At 35.8% G+C, this 24,346-nt stretch overlaps 1 protein-coding gene across 4 annotated transcripts in view; it reads left to right on the top strand.

The window, feature by feature from the left end:
* Positions 1-24,346, top strand: part of DMD (dystrophin) — a 1,962,662-nt gene that overhangs the window by 710,476 nt on the left and 1,227,840 nt on the right. For all 4 annotated transcript variants that reach the window (XM_045582357.1, XM_045582356.1, XM_045582355.1 and 1 more), the window contains one exon: positions 1,823-2,017. In XM_045582357.1, coding sequence (XP_045438313.1) covers positions 1,823-2,017 — 195 coding nt within the window. The remainder of the gene's footprint in view (positions 1-1,822; positions 2,018-24,346) is intronic.

The following is a 24,346-nucleotide window of genomic DNA, read 5'->3' as shown; positions in this document are numbered from 1 at the left end:
GGCCCTGTGCACAAAATTCATGCACATTAAAAGCGAATTAATTAGGAGATATTTTAATATTTCTAATTGCCCTTTCTCTATAATAGAAGTATCTGAGATAAAATAAAATTAGTAAAATGTATATGAAAATCTCCCTCCTGTCAGAGTCCAGGGGGTGCTGCGGGACCCAGAGTCAATTCCTTGCCCACCTGCATATGCTTTCAAATCTTAGGAGACCCAGACCTGGCCATCCCCACTCTCGCCAAGCCCTTCTGAATGGACAGTGCAGCTTCAGGTCCTTTGGTGCAGCCTGAGTCTCCTGGCATGGCGCCAGGTGGTGGGTGTGGCCTGAGGTGCCCTGTCAAGCCCCATTGGGCGGGGGACACAGCCTGAGGTTCCCCTCAAGCCCCTCTGGGTGGAGGGCGTGGCCTGAGGTCCCCTGCCCAGGCCAGGCGCTATGCAACCTCAGGTCCCTGCTGTTGGGTCCTTAAGTGATGGTATCCTGACTAATTTGAATATTATAATACTATTAGATAGATTGAGTAACAAAATCCTAGATCTGAGAAATTAAAAAGAAAATATAAATGGACCAGCATATAATTTCGCTCATCTCTGTGTAACTTCAGTCTGAAATCCTAAAATCCATTTAGTTATATTACTGCAAAAGTGAGGGTGGTCTTGTCATAAAGGGTGTGTAGTAATAAATAGCTGTGTTATCATCTGCTACTGCATCCCTCAGCTGACCCAATCAACAATGAGGTGACAGTTGATTAATTCAAAACAAAGTTACTGGGAAAGTAATTTCAACTGCAAGAATTTTGCTACTTATATATACTATAGACAGAAGAGAGCAGAGGTCATCTATCTTTTTTAATTTGCATGTGAAATAGTGTCTATTTCTTGCTCTTATAAGGAATAGGGAAAGAGGTTCTACTGATTAGGTCCAAAAGAGCTCTGAGCTCCAAATGCTATCACATCTAGCACTTGAATGTCATGTAGGGAAGTAAGATGCAGGTGTAGAGGCTGATGCTGCCTTAGATTTTAGGGCTTTCTGGAGTTCTTATTAAAATGTGAATTCTAGCCTATCTTGTGTTGCTCAGTGGTTTAGCATCAACCTATGAACCAGAAGGTCATGGTTTGATTCCTGGTCAGGGAACATGCCTTGGTTGTGGGTTTGGTCCCCAGTAGGGGGCATGCAGGAGGCAGGCAATCAATGATTCTCTATTATCATTGATGTTTCTCTCACTCTCCTTTCCACTCTAAAATCAATAAAAATATATCTAAAATGTGATATCTACCCTAAGTCATAATAATCTATTACCTTAATTAGCAGCTAATTTACTAAGAATCTAGCATTAAATAAAGGACCTGCAATTTGGAGGAGAGGGATGCTCAATATAAAGTACATACCAGTCAAAAATCTTTTGCTTTTCTTGTGCCTCAAACAAGATTAGGGAGAAAAGTATAGAATAGGTTCTTTGATGTGAATACCACATATGTCTACATTCTACCCCATACTGAGTTTTCAAGGAACCTAAAAAAGTCATTTAAAAAAGTCAGTTGTGAAAATTATCCTTTTATTGGGGTAAAATTACCCTTCTCGTGACATTATGGCTCTTGGCATTTCATTCTATATTCATGGTGCTAATGTATATCTTTATTATAAAAGGTTCTATCATTTTTTGGAAGAAGATGTTATATAAATAATAACATTTTACTAGACATGCATTCTTATCCAGTTTCAGATTTCTGTCAGCTATAAACTGGAACCTGTATAAATTCAATAGATGTCTTTTCACTATTAGGAAGCTAAAAGAATTGTTCTTTTGTATATCTATACCAGCACACAGTCCGTGAAGAATCGGTGATGGTGATGACTGAAGACATGCCTTTGGAAATTTCTTATGTGCCTTCAACTTATCTGACTGAGATCACTCATGTCTCACAAGCTCTATCAGAAGTGGAGCAACTTCTTAATGCTCCTGACCTCTGTGCTAAAGATTTTGAAGATCTCTTTAAACAAGAGGAGTCTCTGAAGGTAAAAGCAAAGCACTTTCATTTAGATTTTACAAGATGATCATATTGATCACTGGCAGTACCAAAACAATTGACTTACTAGTAAGTGTATAAAGTAACGTTATTTTGACTTATAAATGGGATTCTTAAAATACTTTAGAGAATGCTTAGCTTTAGAAATTTGGGGTGGAAAGTGAAACATAAATCCAAAGAGGTATTTTATAATATTTAATGTTGAGAGACCTCCTAAAAAAAATAATGGTTTAACACACATTCATTCAAGGCAGAAAGGACTCACCAATAAACAAGTTTTAACACACACACACACACACACAGAACTTTGATAGAACAGCTTATTCCCCACTGATACATTTCTTTCCTGTCCTCTCTTATAAAAAAAGAAATAAGATGAGGTTTTAGATTACATCTATTATATATTGTTTCAGTTTTATATTCACTTAAGTATGCATATTCAATTTCAAATTAATGTCAGTATCAATACTATACTATATAGAATCTAATTGAATTGAAAGCAATAAAATATTTTCTTGAAAATTACCAGGCAAAGGCTACCAACCAAATTTTGCTTTTTCCAAACTACCAACTACAAGTTCTAAATTCCAAACTAAGACAAAACATGATAAGGAAATAGGCTTTGAGTTTTAGAGTAAAGTATCTGAAGATAAATTAATATAGCATCAAGGAAATGTCCATAATAATGTGTATGTCAAGATAATTTTTGTGATCATACATTTCACACTTACAATGAAATATTATAGAATATTCAGAGCTTGGTATTTTCCAGTGCAAATAGCATAAAGTTATAAACAGAAGATAAGTTTGCTCTTAGCAGCACATATTAGCCAAAGTATTTTATACTTTAGATTATTTTTTGAAAGCTCATTCCATATCACACATTGATTTGCATAAGTACACAAATAGATAAAGCTATTTGTTTATTTTGGAAATCAGGGTTGCAATATCTTGAATGACTTGAGTTTTATATCTTACATTATATCAACTAAGCTCTAAAATTACACACTAAAATAAGAAATGCATGGCTCTCTGGAATCAGTCCATCCATTTCAGTATACTGCTATTTCTTATTCTCTTTGAAGTAAAAGTCAAATGGCTGAGTACAGTAAGGAAAAGAAATCAAATCAATTGATAAAGGAGACATGCCAGCCCTTCTATTATTATCCACAATAACTAAATCCTCATGACAGTGCAGTTTGTAAGTTCATCATTGTCATTCAACATGTAAATCACTCCTAATGAGCTAATTAATATTCATTTCTTTCCATGTTCATAGACATATGGGTCAGGAGAGCAGTGACCCCAAACTTATTAAGTTGCCAATTGAGTATCTTTGTTTTTGTACATCTTAACCCAGCACACTCAGAATGATGCGCTCCTGGCTATACTCATAGCTAATCATTTGTTCTTCCAGATATATTTAATAATGTAGCTGACAAGGATGGATAAGGAAATTATATATATATATATATATATATATATATATATATATATATATATATATATTGGTTTATAAAAAGGCATTGTGAGTTTAATTTAACTGGATTATTGAATGCTCATTAGATGTAGTTTTGGGCATAACTCCATGTCACTCCCAACAAATCTCCTGCAACAGACAAATGGGCTTCCTACCTTTATGGGCTTTTTGAAAGGGGATATTTTTTATCTGTCTTTTCAATGAATATGTATTTCCTCTTAAAGGCATTCATCTTTGTCATTATCCAGTAGTAAAAATAGAAAAGAAATGAATAAATTGTACGGTTGCTGGTTGGGGAGGTTTGAAATGAAATTGTGATTGATTTTATTCCTGAAAGATTTGCATGAATCAAATTATAGAACTCTAGTAGGTATTGCTGTAGTTTAACATACATATTTTTTGCAAACGCAATGCAACACAAATGACATGTGATAAGTTAAAATAATTACTTTCTGAACAAAATATAACTGACATAGCATATGTGATTTTCACAGATGTATTGAATTGGAAAGCTATCTAATCATCTTGACAATGACTAAGCATATAAACACCTATTTACATACAGAAATCTGCATTTCTCGATAATAGATAATACACTAAATAGCTAAGGCATAGTTAGCAATGAATGAGGAACACATACCTAAGTAACATTTATTCTTATGTCAAAGTCAATATTAGTATTATGAATCAATTCGTTGTGAATGTAAAAAGTGCATAACATTCATTACATAAATGGTAGTACCATAATTTTAAAAAAATATTTTTGAAAGTTTCAATGAATATTAGAAGTTAACTTGCACTTCATTTTTAAGAAAAAGTGGGTTGTCAATACAAATTGACAAAATATAATTACTATCCTAAATAATCTAATCTTGTTTTAAAGTATTTTATATGAAAGTATGAACATAATAAAAGAGAGTAGGATGGTGGTTTCCAAGGGGCTGGAGCAAAGTGTTAACTGGGAGTTGCTGTTCAATGGTATAAAAGTTTAGTTATGCACGATGAATTAGTTCTAGAGAACTTCTGTACAACATTGTGATGTAGTAACAGTAATGTATTGTATACTTAACATTATTTTATGAAGGTAGACCTCATGTTGTGTTATTTTCCAAATAAAAAATTAAAAAGTACAAATAATAAATTATAAACAGACATCCTCAGCATCACAATTTTCAAGTTTCCATAAGTTTTTCCCCTTTAAAAGGAGCTTTAAAAACTTAAACTCTTGCCCTAGCTAGCTTGGCTCTGTGGTTAGAGCATTGGCCTGTGGATTGAAGAGTCATGGGTTAAATTCTAGTCAGGGGCACATACCTGTGTTGCAGATTCAATCCCTGGCCACAGTGGGCATGCGTGCTGAAGGCAACCAGTCCATGTGTCTTTCTTACATTGATGCTTCTCTCTATATATCTCCCCTCCCTTCCATTCTCTCTCTAAAAAAATAATAATAAAATAAAAAATAAAAATAAAAAATATCCTCAAGTGAGGATTAACAAAACAAACAACAACCAAAAAACTCTTGTCATGAAAGCAGAAATGCATCATTAAGAGGCCCAATAGAAATGATTTATTGTAACGCTTCTGTATACTGAAAGCTTCAGTTCCATCAGATTCTATTGGGGCCTCAAATAAACCCCCTTCTCACTGAGCATTCCCTGCATTTTGATTAGCAGCTGCCAATTGCAGGTTCCTGAGACTCTTTGCCTTAAAGCTTTCTCCAGTTCTGCAAACCCATAAAATCCAGGGAATTAAGGCTCTGCCTCCCCATCTCTCTCAATGATCATCAAACAATGAAAGATGGCTTTTGGTAGATAAATAACACTGCTCATTCACATCTTCAATTGGGGTAAGTCTGAGGCATGTTGTACACTCTGACCTGAAGTTCCCCATTGAGGACTGCAAATTCAAGATTGAGACATTATTGTACACAGTAGAAACCTTCCTCATATCACACTTTTCTGGATTCTTCTCTTAACCCTTCCCACTCCCTTACCATTGCTTCCTAAGACCATTTCCAAGCAAATCACTTACATGCACATTCTACTCTTAGAATCTGTTTCTAGGGGAACCCAACCTAAGACAAATTTGAAAGAAATAATGGCATTTGTACTGTTTATTCAGCACATGCCAACAAAAATTCTGTTGACATTGATAAAGGTAAGGTTTAGGACAAAAATAAGAACATCACTTCAAATAAGGATGGCAACTAGGTTTTACGAAAAGGTAAAGGGAATCAACTTGTATACAGTGCTTAGGCACTCTTAACAATGTACCTATATTGACTCATTTAATCTTCCCCACAACTCTATGAAGTATCTTAACTTATTATCCAAATTTTATTACCCAGAAATGAGTGAGATCATGTGGTATTTTTCTTTCACTGTCTGGCTTATTTCACTTAGTGTAATGCTCTCCAGTTCCAGCCATGTTGTTGCAAATGGTAACAATTCCTTCTTTTTTTATAGCAGGAAATATTACATATGAAGAAACTGAAGAAATAGAAAGTAACTTGACAAAGTTGATACAACTAGTGTTGGTAGACCAAGTACTTGAACCCAGGAAAAGTAGCTCATAATCCATGCTTGTTAACTAATGTACTATACCACCTTCCATGAGGCTATTTCTTGAGTGTTATATTGAGCAGAGCAGGGGTGAATTTTGGCAAAACATGGTAGAATATTGAGGCTTGCCATGCCCAGGTCATTGGTAAATGCCCTGGATTCAAATTCCATCTTAAACCATACCAACTTAAGAAGATTAATAAAAGGAAGAAAGGAAGAGCAGGAAGGTAGATGGTAAAGGAATAAAGAAAAAAAGGAATATGGAAGAAAAGAAAGTGTAGGAAAGAAAGAAATCATACATTCATCATTCGATTGTCTCATCTAAACTACTGATAGTATAAATGCTCTGGTTAAGTTGGATAATTTTTTTTGTATCCAAGTGGGTAACATTAAGTGTGGACATATGAAGAAAGCTCACATGTGTTGATAGGACGTTTGGACCCAATGTGGAGATTGGATGGGCTCAAGAAGTAAAGGCAGCCTTTGTTCAACCTCAACAGCACTGAGGATAGCTTGTTGTGAGTTTAGAAAGACAAAGATTGTAAAACAAAATTGTTCAGTCTTCTTTGACTGGTTAAGTTGTTATGTATGACCCCTGAGACCTAAAAATAATTGTTAGGATAAGCTGCTAAGCTAAGGAGTGGGGATTCATATATTCAAAAATATTTATTAAGCTCTTACTGTGCATCAAGCATTGCTGTAAATGCTTAAAATTAATAAGCAAAAATGATGGACTCTTCACTCATACAGCTTTTATTATAGTAGTGGGAGAGCAAATATAAGCAAATAAATAAGTAAATATCGTATACTTAAAGATGAACCATGTTATGAAAAAAACATATACAGAGTTGGATAAGAAAGTTTACGATTACAAAAGGGACAGGAGTACTTGGAATGGCAAGAGTTGGGATTGTGATTCTAAATAGAGTGGAAAGGACATTGGGGCAAAGAAAGTAAAAGAATCAGCCATGCTCTCTGGGGATAGTTAATAATCAATGTGGAGGCCCATATGTTGAGAGTGGGTTTAACTTGATCAATGGATAGTAGGAAATTCATTGTGGTTGGAGCAGAATGAGTTGGTGAGGGTGGTAGGGCATAAGACTAAAGGAGCTGTGGGAGTACAGGTTGTGGAGGGGCTGGTGGATCATTGAAAATACTATCTTTCACTCTGAGTGACATTGAATTTATTGCAGGTTTTTTTTAGGAGATGACTGGCATGATCTAATTTATGATTTTAAAAAATCACACTGGTTGAAAGTAGAATTATAGGGGATCAAGAGTAAAAATAAGAACAATTGGAGGAAAGATGCCAGTGGCTTGGACTAAGGTGTTAATGAGAGAGAGCTAACAGATAAATTTCTGTATTCAACCAGAAATAAGCATGAGAGTGTACAGACCCATTCTCAGGAGATTTGGGCTCAGGAATATTTTGGTGTACTATGAATTTAGAAGAGGGTCCCTTAAAGGATGTGAGATTTCTTCTCATTGATACTTTGTATATTTCATACTTGAAGCAGGAGCAGAGTACTGGCAATAGCTATATTATCACCTGTGTCAAAGTCTGTCTTCTTTGGAATATATTTCATTGCATTTAAGCATATATTTAATAATGCCATCCACTTGAGTGAAGACAAGAATAAGGCCATGTGCAAATTGATTGTTTTTCCATTGTGGTATTTGGGGAATTACATAATGGAAGAAGGCATTATATGTACAAACCTGAAGGAAAATTTAAAAAAAAATAACTTTCTGGGTACATTGTAATACAGGGACATGCTATATAAAGGGTTAGATTTTTCACCAATTTAATAATATTCCTACACGAGGACATTTTAGTTATTCTAAATTAAATAATAATGATTCACATAAAATGTCAAAGCAGAATTTGGTTACAAATCCTTTTTATATATTTCATTTTATTGTTTAATAGGGAAGCCAGTGTTTTATTTAAATTTTATTTTATATTTTAAACATATAGTTTAATATGAGTTTTGGCACATACATAAGTCATGCAACCACCTCAATGTCTGTAGGATTTTAATCCTCCTTTATTCCTGATATATGCCATTTATATTTTCTCATTTTTATTTATCAGTCTTGCCAGGTGTTTTCCACTTTTATTTTTATTTTATTTTATTGATTGATTGATTTGAAAGAGAGAAAGGGAGGGACTGTAGCAGGGGGAGAGAGAGAGGTTTGTTGTTTCACTTATTTATGCATTCATTGGTTGATTTCAGTATGTGCCCTGAGCAGAGATTAAACCCACAACCTTGTCATATCATGACACTCTGACTGAGCTACCTGGCCTGATCATACATAAATTTTCTAATAGAATAGTTCAGTACATGGAAAAATAGGACATTTATTAATTCATTACCATATTGTTAGAAGTAATTTTTATTCTATATATAACATTTTGAATTACTATGTGGTCATTTAGTGATTTCTTTAAATGAAAATACAGGTTTTTCAACTAACACATTTATTCAGTTATAAATTTAATTCCTTTCTTCAACTGTTTTTTTTTATTTGGGATCTATTTGTTCAATTGGCTATTTATATTGGTGTATTACTTTACAGACATTAATTTATTCGCTGGAATTTAAATCCTACTTAAATTATTTCTATAATACTTCATTTTTCATATGTTTTATAGTGAAAGATTATAGATATTTACTACATGATAGTCCTACCCAGCTCATATTTATATGTGTTTTGGTGCAGTTTTCCTTTATCTTTTATACATGTATCTATTTTATAGTAAATTATTCATTCTTTTCTCTCTGCCATTATTTTATCAGGCCCAGCAGTTGTCCTGCTCAGACTCCCATGCTGCATTTTATTCCCATATCTGCTTAAATGTCCTTTAAAAAGCTCATTCATACTCGATTCATTCTCCTAGTAAGAGTATTTTGATAATCCCCATTCTATAAATTCTTGAAATCAGAAACTTACACATTAAAACTTACAGTTTATGAGACTGGTAGAAATGAGGATTTTCCTCTCTTCATGAATGATTCAATTATGATGTAGATTTTTGAACTGTGATATATGATTACTGATTTGTTATTCAAAAATGATGCATCATCCCATGGCGAATGTTTTGACCAAAATAAATAGTTTTGTTTTGGAAGTGTTTTTCACCTGTGGACCATAAACAGAGAAGAAAAAAAATATATAAAGGTCAATTTACCATAGAGCCACTAAATCTAACTTTAAAATTTTCTTTAGAAGCTCAGAAAAACCTAATTAATAAGTGCTTTAATGCCTTTTGATTGAATACTTTTCTCAATTCAATCTGTCATTAATGTACTGCCTGGTAGCTGGATGAGACATAAAGAGGATAAGAATTAGATTTATATAGGATGCTGCCTCCATCTGTCAGATAAAGACAAATTCCAGAGGGTGAAAATGACCCAGAGTTTGAGTCTTTGGTACTCCAATTTCTCTTTTTCAATTTTAAGATAGATATACTCTCCAATGGCTGCTGTCACAACAGCTACTAATGGGTTTCTATAATTCTTTTTTCTTAGAAATGGAAGTTGTGGGCTTTTCGGTTAACCAAGTTACAACAGGTCTCAGGGCATTTTTGTTAACTAAAACTCCTTAAAGCCCAAAACGTAAAAATGATAGTGCAGGGTTGTCTAAAATACATGCACATGCATTTAAGTGTATACATATTCATATCCATATACCTGTAGTGTTGTATTTATTAAAATGATGATACTGAGTCAGCAACAGCAAAAGATACAATTTCATCATTCACAGTAGTTTACAAATGAGTCACCTAAACCTTATGACCTGTCTCCTATGGTGACCAACCTCCATCATACATAGGTTTGGTAGGAAGGAAAAAAACAGTATCTTTTTTTTTCCTATTCACGACTGTATCTTCAACTCCTAGGTAACTACCTAACACTTATTAGGCACTCACTTTACATCAGTTAAATGAATAAATGATAGTCTGGGAAGTCCAGATATGGTCCCTGTAATCAAAGAGATCAGAGCAGTGTTAATCTGCTGTCAGTGTCAAAGCTGAAAAAAGATACAAAATTATCCTCTTCTACATTATATTGAGTTAAATAACCCAAATGTGTGAATTCTAATAATATACACAATGATTCCAACATATAGACATGTGCTCTAGATTTGTGTATACTGATTTTTAAACCAGCCACTTATTGAAGTTTGTGACAGGAAACCCACTTGTAATGAAAATGTTGGTAATATTTTTTCCTGTCATTCAGTTTTCAGTATATAGTTATGACATACAGTAGGCTCGAGAGGTTGACAAATCACTGGATTTCAACCTAAAATACTTCAATTTAGACATTGAATTTCTTAATAGTTGTATCATTGGACAAGAGAAAAAAAACTTTTAGGTCTCAGTTTGTATAACTTTGAAATTATATCAATGATTATACCTATTCCAGTCTACTTATGTAGGATTATATAAATTTTAAAATGTGTAAAACACATATTACCTTGTCAAATACTCAAAATCTTTTAAAATTATGGTAAATTAAATGCTCATGCAAATAATCCTAAAAACATATTGGCTTAAAGAATGTTGTAAACTTCTTCAATTACTTATTCTTTTAAAACTATATCTCAGAGAGTAAGGGAGAGGGAGAGAGAGATACAAACATCAATGATGAGATAATCATTGATTGACTGCCTCCTGCACATCCCGTACTAGGTGTATACATATCCATATCCATATAGCTGTAGTGTTGTGTTTATTAAAATAGTAATACTGAGTCAGTACTATATATATATAATCCCACAATCCAGGCATATGCTCTGACTGGGAATTGAACCATGAACTCCTGGTTCATAGGTCAACACTCAACCACTGAGATATGCCAGCTGGAAAATTGCATTTTCTTATTTTCATCTCTCTAGTATTTGTTATAGGAGCTGCTTTTATTCTTTAATTTGACATTCAGTATTTTTTCTGGATTAACAGAGTTCCTTTCCATACAAAAAAAAACCTGTTCTTTCCCACCTTTTTTCATATATAATTCTTATTGTTGTTATTTTTAAGTAATCAGTGTAGCCAGTCCCAAGTGTGTGTGTGTGTGTGTGTGTGTGTGTGTGTGTGTGTGTATTATGTGTGTATACATATGACCTGGTGCACAAAATTCATGCATGGGGGGTGGAGGGGTTCCTCAGCCTGGCCTACACCCTCTTCAATCTGGGATCCCTCTCACAATCCAGAACCCACTGGCTCCTAAGCGCTCACCTGCCAGTCTGCCTGATGCCCCTAACTGCTTTCTTGCCTGCTTGATTCCCCTAACTGCTCCCCTGCCAGCCTCATGGCCCTAACTGTTCTCCCCTCCTCTCTGCACATTCAGAGCCCAGCACATGAGTGCTGAGAGCTCTCTTCCAAGTCCCCATGCCCCTGTCCTGATGCCCCCCCTGGGCCAGGTGGTGTAGCAGGCTTGCCCATGCCTCTGCCAGGAGGGCCACCCCAAATGGCAGCCTGATGTCCTAGTAGCACAAGTCCCTGTTCCTCTTCTCATCCAGCAGCTCCTGCCTGCACATGCCTCAGTCAGGAGTAATTTCAGCCTCTGAGTCAGCATGAAGTTAATGCTGGGCAGGCCTGTGTGTGCCTGCACTGGGACCAGAAGTCCCGGCCCTGTCCCCGCCCACAAGCTCTTGCCTGTTGACTGGTCATGACTGAGACACCATTAGGAACAATTAGCATATTACTTCTTTATGTATATAGATATTAACCTACAGGATGGATCCCTAGTTTCTTGCAGTTTCAAAGTAATGGATATTGTGACCCATCTGGAATTTCCCCCACTCTTTTTTTAAAATTAATCTTTATTGCTCAGATTATTACATTGGTCTTTCTTTTTTTCTACATGTAGCTTCCCTCCATCCAGTTCCCACCCCACCCGAGGCCCTTACCACCCTATTGTCTGTGTCCATAGGTAATGCATACATGCATATAATATCTTTGTCTAATCTCTTCTCGCACCCCACACCTTCTTCCCTCTGAGAACTGTCAGTCTGTTCTATTCCCATGCCCCTCATTCTATTCCATTCATCAGTTCATTCTGTTCATCAGATTTTTTTTATTTGTTTGCTTTTTATAGATTAAATTGTTGATATATATGTATTTATTGCCACTTTGTTGTTCTTTTTTTTTTTTTTTTTAAATCTTTACCTTTTATTTCTTCTTCCTTTTCTTAAAGAATACCCTTCAGCGTTTCATATAATATCGCTTTGGTGGTGATGAACTCCATTAGCTTTTTCTTGTCTATGAAGCTCTTTATCTGACCTTCAATTCTAAATGATAGTTTTGATAGGTAGAGTAATCTTGGTTGTAGGTTCTTGTTCATCACTTTGAATATTTCTTGCCACATCCTTCTGGCCTGCACAGTTTATGTTGAGAAACCAGCTGAGAGTCATATGGCCACTCCCTTGTAGGTAACTAAGAATTTTTCTTTTGCTGCTTTTAAGAGTCTCTCTTTGTCTTTTGCCCTTACCATTTTAATCATGATGGGTTTTGCTGTGGTCCTCTTTGGAATCCTCTTGTTTGGGGTTCTCTGTGCTTCTCGGACTTGTAAGTCTATTTCACCAGGTAGGGGGAAATAACTTTATGTATATTTTATTCTGGCATTGAACATTTTATTTAAAGTTTTGTACACATCCATATGCAGTTTTATAAGGTTTACCACATTCTTTTTTATGTTGAAAATATCATTTAACAGATAAGTCATCATCTTATATAGGAACAAAATAAAATATATCACATTCTGAAGTCACCCAAGGGATATGGATATGTACAAAACTTTAAATAAAATGTTAATGACAGCATAAACTATGCATAAAGTTATTTCTAGATTTAGCAAAAAGCCTGAAGGTAAAAAGAAAAGTTTAAAGTAAAAAAAGAAAATGTACATAGACTAAAATAACATTTGCTTTCCACATAAACATCTGTTTGAGAATCTTCTATACTTTCAAACATTATTCTTAACTACAATATATTTCCAAAGTTACATATTACTTAGACATAAAGTTTTCTTTTCTTCTATTGATTTTATCTGCAAAATAAATAACTCACATTTAATGTATTATTGAGATAAATAAAAACTCTAAATTGTTTCAAGTTTCCATGGCTTTTACCAAGAATAGGATGCTGTTTTCTAGTTTATGTGTTTGGTTTTTTGTTGTTGTTTGGATTTGGTTTTTTAAGGAGATATGTTGAGTTGCCCTTTTTACTTCAATTCAATTTCAATATTTAAAATTCTGTGCCTTGCCGAAACTGGTTTGGCTCAGTGGTAGAGCGTTGGTCTGTGGACTGAAGGGTCCCTCCCAGGTTCGATTCTGGTCAAGGGCACTTGCCTTGGTTGTGGGCACATCCCCGGTGGGGGGTGTGCAAGAGGCAGCTGGTTGATGTTTCTCTCTCATCAATGTTTCCAGCTCTCTATCTCTCTCCCTTCCTCTCTGTAAAAAATCAATAAAATATATTTTACAAAAATAAAATAAAATTCTGTGCCTTGTGTTCAGAACTGTGTCATAAAATACTTAAAAACATTGAAGCTCTGAATGAATAATGGTTTAATCAGTAGTGTTTTTTCTTTTTCTTTGTAGTTTAATGTTTTGTTATTTATTTTTATATGTATTTCTTTTGATGTTTAGAAAGGCCAGTCTTGTTCATTTTCCTGACTAAATTGGTAATTATGAGCATGTTAATACTATAATATTCAGTTGAATCTAATAAATTAACATTTATAAGTCAAAATGTTTAAATATTCATAATTACATATAGTTCAATCTAATAAATGATTTTTACCCATCCACTATTTCTGAATCTTGATGCATATAATTAAACTTTCAAGGGAAAAGTCAAGAATTTTTTTATTTTAAATCACATATAATTAATAGACCCTAGCCACTACCATTTCCCAAAATTAATTCGCCAACCTTTAGGCAAAAGGTTATAGGATGAGTCATCATCTTATCCGTTAGAAAATCTATGGGACTTCCAAAAAGGTAAGGAAATGAAGTAGAGTGTTAGGGTCCTACTTCTATATAATAGTTTTTGTTTTGTTTTTCTTAAATGTATGCACTTAGATTCAGAACAATTGTATGAAGCAGTTGTTTTGCTTTTCTTTCTCTCATGTAAAACTCAAGGATAGAAAGCATGAGCTCTGAACATCAACTGCATTAATCATTTATAAAATGGGAAAATATTACCAAATATGTCTCTTATTTTTTCCAAAATAATGTTCTGCCATTTGCATTAATTTCTACAGATTAGATTACATGCTTTCTTGTATAGTAATTATTTATGAAATTGTTTGATTATTCATACTGAATTGTCAGTCTTTATCAAAATAATACAAGGCTCATGATTCCATATTTAAACACGAAAATAAAGTATAAGATGAAAAAAAGAAAGAAAATCATCTTGATCACATTTGTTAATTCCAATCCTTACTGGTAATCAGCATTTTACTTTCCCCTGTATTTTCCCCATAAAACCTGCCTGCTTCTACTCTGTTCAGTTGCACAAGACTTAAAAATATGTTCTAGTTCTGAATGCTTTAGAAATATAGAATACCATGTGTCTATTTTTTTTATGAAGAGAAAAGCATTTGCTTTGATACAATTTTCTGTTACTATGTGCAATAGCTAGTTTTTCTACCAAGATTTCCTATAAAATGATTTAGGCAATGTGCACAAAGTGAACACAAAACGTAGCTATGATAAAATGATTTGTAAAACCGTTTTTAGTTTAGTTGGCACTGATAGACCAGAATTGTTTTTGAGGAGCACTTGGAGCAGTGAAGTGCAAGTTTGCATTGTTATTTTTTTATTTTTTTAATATATTTTATTGATTTTTTTACAGAGAGGAAGAGAGAGGGATAGAGAGTTAGAAACATCAATCAGCTGCCTTTTCGTACTCTCTACTGGGGATGTGCCTGCAACCAAGGTACATGCCCTTGACCGGAATCGAACCTGGAACCCTTCAGTCTGCAGGCCAACGCTCTATCCACTGAGCCAAACCGGTTTTGGCTGCATTGTTATTTTTGTTCTTATTGCTATTCAGTGGCATTTGGGAAACTTGGACAGACATAACACTGAATGAAGGACTTTGTCTGTTGTTAGGTATTTGAGGTACTGAGAGGAAATCATGGAGAAACTTAGCTAGGGAATATAGATGGACTATTATTCCACTCTAACAGCTAAATGGCCAGTAAAATAAAATAAACAGGGGAGAATCTGAACAGCTCATAACATCTGTGGGGACCTGAATGCAGATCTCAATGTATCAAGAACAGTGTACCAATAGGGTTCAGTGATTCAATTCACATTGGATTTTTATGAGCAAGTTAAGATTCAGAGCTTCCACTCCATTTATTACTTCAGATCAACAAATATTTATTAAGGCCTGAATGCTGTGCTTAAGAAGTGAAAATAAATGTAGGATGTGATTCCTGAACTCTCTGGTAATTTGTAATATTAATTGAAAACACATTTCATATTTATACAAACAATTTAGAAAGTATAAAGTTAGAAAAGACATAATATAGCCAAAATACATAGCATAAGGCATGAGTGTAACTGAATTAATGAAGAGGAGGAAGCAATGTAGAAAGCAGAAACTGAGAATAATTTTATAGAGGAGAAAATTCTTGAATATTTGTGCTTTGAATATAATCTGAATTTGGACACTAGCAATAGATTGCCACTACTTATTTATCATGTGACAGAACAAGTTCTAAATTTTTTACTTTTGGTAACTCATATGGTAAGCACAGCTACCCTATGAAGAAAGCATTATTATTAAAGTCATATTCTGAATTATGCAAACTAAAGATGGTAGTTTGGATCAAAGCAGTGGTATTTTCAAATTTTGGATATATTTTAAGGGCAGAGCCCACAGGATTTTGTGGCCAATTTTTTGTGGGTAGGTAAAGAGAGGATTCAAGGATAACACCAATAATTTTAACACAAACAACTGGAAGAATGGAGCCTCCATTAACTATAGAATGTGGAAAATTACGGGGGGAGCAGATGAGGATACAAGGTTTGTGAGTTTAAGATGTAAGTTTAAGGTGTTTATTAAACATCCAAGTAGACATAAAAAACAACAACAGTTGGATGTATACTGGTATGTCAGAGTTCAGGATAGAATCTTGATAGAGATACAAATTTGGGAATCATTTGGGATAATTTGTTGGCTCTTCTTCCACACTTGCTCACAAAATGTGTATTTTCCTATATCCTTTTCCATCCCTCTTTTCTCCAACTTCACCTCTGTAGAAAATCATAGCTGCTCCATGATCTAAATATTATGATCTTGATACAAAAGTTTCTTATTTATGGAGGTGGAAAATGGTATCAGCAAGATATCAAGATGGCATTTTAAATTCATTGCTGATAGTGCCCAACAGAGGAGACATCCAGCAGAGTTAGGGACTGAGACATTTAAGGACTTACATTGTTTAAGGCTACATAAAATATTTGTGGGCTAACAGAAATAATAGCACTTTGTCTTTCTGGCTCCCTATTATATACCCAGTATATAGGAGGTACCTGGCACATGGTAGATTTCAACAGATACATATTGAGTTCATGAAGTAGAATAGAGAAAAACCCATGACATAGCAGACCTAGGTAAATTAGGGAGGCACAGCTGTGTGATGATGGCCAGCCCAACAATAGTGAATGCTGCAGAGGAGGGAGAAGATGCAGTGAAGCAATAAATAGAAATTCCCTTCAGGAAGTAAATATGGTAAAAAAAAAAAAAAAGTGATTTACAGGTGTTTCTAGCCATGTGTTCACATGTCATTTTGAGAAATGAAACCCTAAAATTCACTAGAAAGCAATTTTATAGTTTTGTTTTTATTTAATGAAATTCAATCTACTTCAAACCAGAGTATCATTGAAATATGGAAGTCACCTTTAGGGGGAAATACACTAAACAATCGATTTTGCATTAGCTTACATTTCAGCATATGTTTTTATTTCTCTGTAACCACATTGTTTCACTTTTAAGATAGCTTTTTCCTTATGAAAACATTTTTACTAAGGGAACATTGGAAAAAATTGAAATCAATCTTTTGTAAATAATTTTTAAAATAGAAGACAAAATTTCAGATTAACATTTGTATACAGATCCTATAGTAAACATTATTTAAAACACTACCTTGGTAAAAGGTTTTTTTTTATTTTTTATTAAACTATTATCCGTGTACATACCTTACCGTTGCCCCCCTTTTACTTTGGTAAAAGTTTTAAACTCATGAGGTGTGTTTGTGCTCACTTCTTTGGTATAAAACAGACTAAAGGCACCTGTAATTTATAGACATATTCATTTATTCAGTTGTCTGCTGAATTATTAAAAAAAACTTTAATTAAATTTTATGTTTTATGAAATGCCTACTTATTTTCATGACTACAGGGAAGGTAAAGCAAAAATAATGCTACCAATTTTCATAGTATTTTTGAAACAAAGCATTTAGCTGAAGGTAAGAAATGACATTAAAAATTCAATACATTTAAGTTTATTTTTATCAGAAGTGATTAAAAATAAGTTCATTTATCTCAGATATCATTATCCCTGTTCAATATACTCTAGGGCTATGCAATTTCTACTGTATCTACTTTAACATTCATACAAGTAGATTTCCCACTTAAGTGGGAAAAGAAAGGCATACTCTATAATGAAACGTTCTAACATCAAGGGAGTAGTTGTCATTTTATATTAACACTAGAGGCCCGGTGCATGAAATTCGTGCAGGGGAGGGGGTGCCACTCAGCCCAGCCTGTGCCCTCTCCAATCTGGGAACCCTTGAGGGATGTCGGACTGCCCTCTCACAATCCAGGACTGCTTGCTCCGAACTGCACACTTGCCTGCCTTCCTGTTTACCCCTAACTGCTTCTGCCTGCCAGCCTGCTCACTCACTAATCACTCCCCTGTCATCCTGATTGATGCCTAACAGCTCCCCTGCCAGCCTATTTGTCTCTAACTGACATTCCCTGCAGGCCAGGTTACCCCTAAATGCCCTCCCCTACAGGCCTGGTCCCCCGCCCCCCCCCAGCTGTTCTCCCCTGTAGGCCTGGTTGCCTCCAACTTCCCTCCTCTGCCGACTTGGTCACCCCTAACTACTACCCCTGCAGGCTTGATTGCCCCCCAACTGTCCTCCTTTGTAGGCCTGGTCCCTCCCAACTGCCCTCTCCTGCTGACCATCTTGTGGTAGCCATCTTGTGTCCACATGGAGGCAGGATCTTTGACCACATGGGAGCACCCATCTTGTGTGTTGGAGTGATGGTCAGTATACATATTACTCTTTTATTAGATAGGATAGAGGCCTGGTGCATGGGTGGGGGCCAGCTAGTTTGCCCTGAAGGGTGTCCTGGATCAGGGTGGGGGTTCCCTTGGGTGTGGGACAGACTGGTCTAGGGGCCTGCTTTGGTTTGCAGGCCAGCCATGACCCCTGGTGACCCAAGTGGAGGCCCTGGTATCTGCGATTTATTTATCTTCTACAATTGAAACTTTGTAGCCAGGAAGCAGAGCCAAGCCTTTTGCTCACTTTGTGGCCGCAGCCATTTCTGTTTGGATTTATGTATCTTCTATAATTGAAACTTTATAGCCTAGAGTGGAGGCCAAGGCAGGCCAGGGCTTCAGAAGCTTGGCTTCCTCCATTTCTGGGAGCAACCCTAGCCTGCTGCTCTTTCCATCTCCATGGCTGCCACCATTTCTGTTTGGATTTATGTATCTTCTATCATTGAAACTTGGTATCCTTGAGTGGAGGCCTAACTGGCAAGGGCAGGTGGAAAGCTTGGCTTCCTCCATTGTTGGGGAAACCCTAGCCTCCTTCCTGCTCTCTGTGGCCATAGCCATCTTGGTTGGGTTTATTTTTACATTTGCTCCTGATTGCCTTGTGAGTATGGCTTGTGGGTGTAGCAGAGTGATAGTTAATTTGCATATTACTCTTTTATTAGATAGGATCAGAAATCTGCCTGTTATGATAGAATACAGCATAGTTAAATTAAGAGTTACTTGAGACCTTTATTTCAACATAGTTATTTGGCAAATAGATCTCTTCTTTGGATTCCTAAATTGTCTGTAGTCTCTAGTTTCTATTTTAGTTCATTGAAGGCACTTATTATACAATCTCTTAATAATAATCTATAATAATAAAAGTATAATATGCTAATTAGATCAGACATCATTCCAGACATCCTTCTGCAAGAAGCTAGTGATGGATGGAGGGATGCCCAAGTCCCAATGTCTACTGGTGGCTGGAGCGAAATCTGGGTCCAGGTGCCTGCTGGTGGCTGGAGTGAAGCAGGTCCTGGGTGCCAGAGAGAAGCTGGTGCTGGCACCTAAGGGAAGGAAGGTCTACTTTTTCACAAATTGTGTGCATTGGGCCTCTAGTACTTGAATAAACAAACAACTTTTAGGTTCAAATTGTTTGTGTTATGAATTCCATTTAAAATCTGATTTTCTTTTGACAGGGAGACCCATGTTTTAAAATAGTATTTGTCTTGATGGATATTGAGGCCTACATTATTGGCTATGTTATCAACAACTTCTTATTTATTGTGTTATTGTTACAATGATTGTGTCTTTATTTTTAAATTTATCTTTATTGTTGAAAGTATTATATATGTTCCTCTTTTCCCCCATTGACCTCTTCTAGCTTGCCCCTGCCCCATCCTGCCCTAGGCCTTCACCACACTATTGTCTTTATCCATGGGTTATGCCTATATGCATACTTATTTAAACAACGAGCTTTTCAACTAGAAATTTAAATTAAAGCAGCATAGTTCATAGTCTTCTCTTTTGCTTTATTTTACATATCTAGTCTTCATCTTAACAGTTGTAAAAGTTATGTCACTATCTAATTTTTCATCTATTAACAGTGTATAAATAAGGATCTTATTGAATTCATTTGATTTTGTGAATCAGAGTTGCAAAGATTCTATTTTTAAATATTAAGGAATTAAATTTTATAAACCCATATGCAAATGACTTTCAGAAATTAAAATTTCCTGTTTTTTAGGAAGCATGCTTAACAAATAGACATCTTACAGAATTGAAGTGGGGGTTAGGGAGATAAATTCATGGGGCATGTCAAAATTAAGAAAGAAGTTGACTAGAATGTGGGTAATTCATTATTTTTCCCATGATATTTTCAGGTAAGATAAGGAACTATTCAGGGGTAGAAATGGGAATAATATATTCTATCATGATCCTAGGGATTTTTTTTTATCACCATAGCAAAATGCAGGGACTATGATTTTTAGAGGGTCAGAAACTGTAAAGATCACTTATTTCTAGACAAACTGAAATAGTAAAAAGCTATAAAAGAGCTCATCTATGACTTTAAACTATGAAAACTGCTGCAGAATTTTCTTTGGTGCATGTACCATATTTATGTGTACAATACCTCAGGGACAATAGTATGTATAGGCACTTTTAAAAGGATTTTCTGGACTCCAGCCAATTTTGACAGCATTCTCTGAGAATGTACCAAGGAGCTATTATCTAGATATCTAGGGAGTATGATGACATCCCTGCCCCAGTTTTTGCTTTTTGCTTATCTCTTTTAAGAGAGAAAGTTTTCTTGCCTTTGCAACACACTGCCCAGCATTACTAAAACAGTTCATAACTCGATTCTGAGCAAGTCTACCTCTTTCCAGAGAATTGAGAGCTCTGCGGAGATTCGAGTTAAAATCAGGAAGCTTTGCAAGCTCACATCATCAGAGAGAGAGAATATGTATTTGTGTATACGTGTATACACACACCACCAAAGCTATAAATGGATTACTTTTATTCTGGTGAGGAAGATCCTCCTTTATGACTTTTGAATTTTACCCCCATATGAAATGACAGGCATTCATTTTAAGTATTTGGACTCCCCAAAATACAAATGTGGCTGGTTGCCTCAATATGAATGTATCAATAAGTAATGAGCCTGTCAGTAAGCAGGCTGCTTGGTATCAAGTGGAAAACTTGTCTGAGTTCTGCATCTCTGCCCTTGGGCTGGCAACCACTCCATGATGGAGTCCATGTCTTACATCAGGAGTTGTGCCAAGGCAAGTAGTGGTGAAATTATGCTGCCCAGGTGAGCGGAGATAATAGAAACATTGAGAAGAAGTTTAACCAAACTAGTGGGATAGCCCTAAATATTTCACCCAAGCCTCCATGCTCAGAGCCATCAGAAGATCATTAAATTTTGCCAGGTAAATAAAAAAAAGGAAATATAAGAAATGTGCTTGACAGCAATGACTTTGACTTTTAGGACATTGCTAAGATATACCAGATCCTTTATATCTTTAATTATTTTTAGTTTTTTTTTTAAATTAATGTTTACATTCCATATTATTTTAGTTTCAGGTGTATAGCATAGTGGTTAGGCAATCATATACTTTACAAAGTGTTCTCCCAATATTTCCAGTATCCACCTGGCACTGTACATAATTATAGCAATACTAGAGGCCTGATGCATGGAATTTGTGCATGGGGGAAGGGAGGTTCCTCAGCCCAGCCTGAGCCCTCTCACAATTTGGGACCCTCGCTCCTAACTGCTGGCCTGCTTACCCCTAACTGCCTAACTGCTCTTTCCTTACCACCCACCTGCTTGCTCTGAACTACCCACCTGCTCACTCCTTACCACCCACCTGCTCACTCCTTACTGCATGGCTCACTGATCCTTAGCACTGTCTCAGGGGCAGGAGAAGCTCCCACCACCACTGCTACACTCACCAGCCATGAGCCCAGATTCTGGCTGAGTGGCACTCCCACTGTGGGAGTGCACTAATTACTGGGGGAAGCTCCTGTGTTGAGCGTCTGCCCCCTGGTGGTCAGTGCGCATAATAGTGAACATTCTGGTTGTTTTGGTCATTCTGCCATACCAGTTATTGGGCTTTTATATACATAGATTACATATTAGTGTCCTGGTATATTGATTTGTGCACATTGAAATGAAATTTATTAGAGGAAATGTTGTTATATAACTATTTGCCCTTTCTCTATAATAGAAGTGCCAACCAAATTCATGATAAACTATGGCAGATTGAAACACACACATATGATTGGAGCCAGCGAGATTTTTATATGCATCACACATATGTGAGTCAACTTAGACCATATATATACATGTTCCATATATATAAACTTGCTTAATTAGACCAGTTTTCTGATGTAGCTAAACTTTTTCCATCCCAGTGAAGCACCCCAACTTCTCTTCCAGGTAATTGTCAGCAACACAGCAGTGAAAATTAATATGAAACGTATTATTATTGTATGTCATGCAGGGAGGACAAAGAGTAAAATATTTAACTGCAGCAGTGTTTGATTATATTCTGTGCAGGGAGAAAACCTGAAGTCATTTTCTAGGTCCACCATTTCTTATTTTTCAGTTGGGTCAAGTTTCTAAACTTTCTAAATCTCTTATCTTACTAATGTAAAGAAAATAAGATTCTACCAAGTTTCCTATCTACCTACTGTGAGGATCAAATGAGATGAGGCACAGGAAAATGGTTCACAAACATTTGGTTGAACTATCAGATATTTGCATCTGGCTATAAAGCAAGTCTTGTTCCTGGTCTGAAGTAACTCCAAGGAGTGTAGTGGCTTGGAAGAGGAAGCTGGGTGTTGCTATGTGAAGTCATTACCCAGTGCCCACAGCGACCATTTCCAGGCTGTGCTGTGCTGTGGGTTGCATTTTGCACCATGGGGTCTTGGCAACTTTGGTTGGGATTTGGTGGGGTGTCACTCCAGGGTGGTGGCTGGGCTTGTGTCACACTTGGAAGAAGCCAAGTGTCAGTTTCTTGGTGCCAGGTCTGTGGTACTGTTTATTTTTAAATGGCCAGTGCATGTCATGGCAGCTCCTGGTTTTAGCGTCTGGCACTTGATCATCAGTGGATGTCATAGCTACTGGTTTGACAGACACTTAGCCTTTTACATATATAGATATTCCCTAAGCTGTACTTTACATCCCACGACTGTTCTGTAACTACCAATCTGTACTTCCCAATCTCTTTACTTTTTTCACCCAGTCCCCAAACTCTCCTCTCCTCTGCAAACCATCAACTATTCTCTGTATCAATGAGTCAGTTTATGCTTTGTTTATTCCTTTATATTGTTTTTGACATTCCACAATTTAGTTTTTAAAAAGTTTCTGTTATATCATTTATGCTTTTATTAGTAAACCTTTCTTCAGTAAGGATGTGCCTTAAGTCAAATAAAGCACACCACAAGGTAGTACTACACTATTTTCAGTTTTGTAGTGAAGTAAGCTGACAGGGGAAGACAGTATGCTCTCGCCAGATTTATATTTTCACACTTTCCAAATGTTGAAATTGCTCTTGATAAGATCACCAAAGACCTAAATTGCGGACGTTGACTTTTCCCTCCTGTTCCAGCTGTGTTTGACTTGTTGACAACTCCCTCCCTCATTCCTGTTCTTTCTTCCCTTGGTTTTGAATTACTTTCCTCTTCTGGTTCTTTCTTCATCTGATGAGAATTGCTCCTTGGACATATTTATTGATTTCCACTGACTCTGCTTTCCACAGGGGTTCATCCTTAGCCAATTTTTTTTTCTCACTCTAAAAACCTTTTTTGAGCAATTTGACCAGCTCTTGTGCAATTAAACATCTATATTCCAATGACTCACAATTCTGTATGTAACACCAATAAAATACAGTTTTAACCTGCATTCCTCAAGGTTAGTACTCTCACAGGATATTTCTGTTTTGGCATGTCTCTGTTCTCTCCTATGGTAATATTGACCTGTCAGATAAATTCTCTTACTCCAGAGTTAAAACTGAGTTGCTTAACATAAAATAATGAAGTTGTCCAATTCCAAGGTGTACATAGACTTAAAGAGAACACCTTAGAATTTTATAAACAACACCTCTCTGTTTGAAAATAATTCATATCGCCCATAACCATTCCATCTTATTCTTTTTCTAGCTAGCTTGCATTGACTTTTATTCCTTACAACTGGCATTATCTATATTCGCCCATGTTTCTACAGCTTAGTTCTCCCTCAAGATATGTCTTCATGCATCATAGTCAGAAGTCTTAAAATGAGTTAGGAAAACTCCCAAGATCTACTCATCAAGTTTCTAGTGTTGCCAAATCTGATTTATGGAGTTTGCTTCAGATTCTTCTTTCTGAAAAATTGAAGGCTCCTATTTAGCTTTGTCTCCATCTCATACATGTAGACAGTTTTGTCTAAAAATAGGCAAAATACTCATGTTATTGATATGTGTTCATGGGGATTATTTGCAATATTTT

Source organism: Pipistrellus kuhlii, unplaced genomic scaffold (genome assembly GCF_014108245.1).
Source record: "Pipistrellus kuhlii isolate mPipKuh1 unplaced genomic scaffold, mPipKuh1.p scaffold_m20_p_16, whole genome shotgun sequence".
In the NCBI taxonomy this organism is placed as follows: domain Eukaryota; kingdom Metazoa; phylum Chordata; class Mammalia; order Chiroptera; family Vespertilionidae; genus Pipistrellus; species Pipistrellus kuhlii.
Note: the sequence above shows the minus strand (reverse complement) of the source record. Positions and strands in the feature narration are given on the sequence as shown.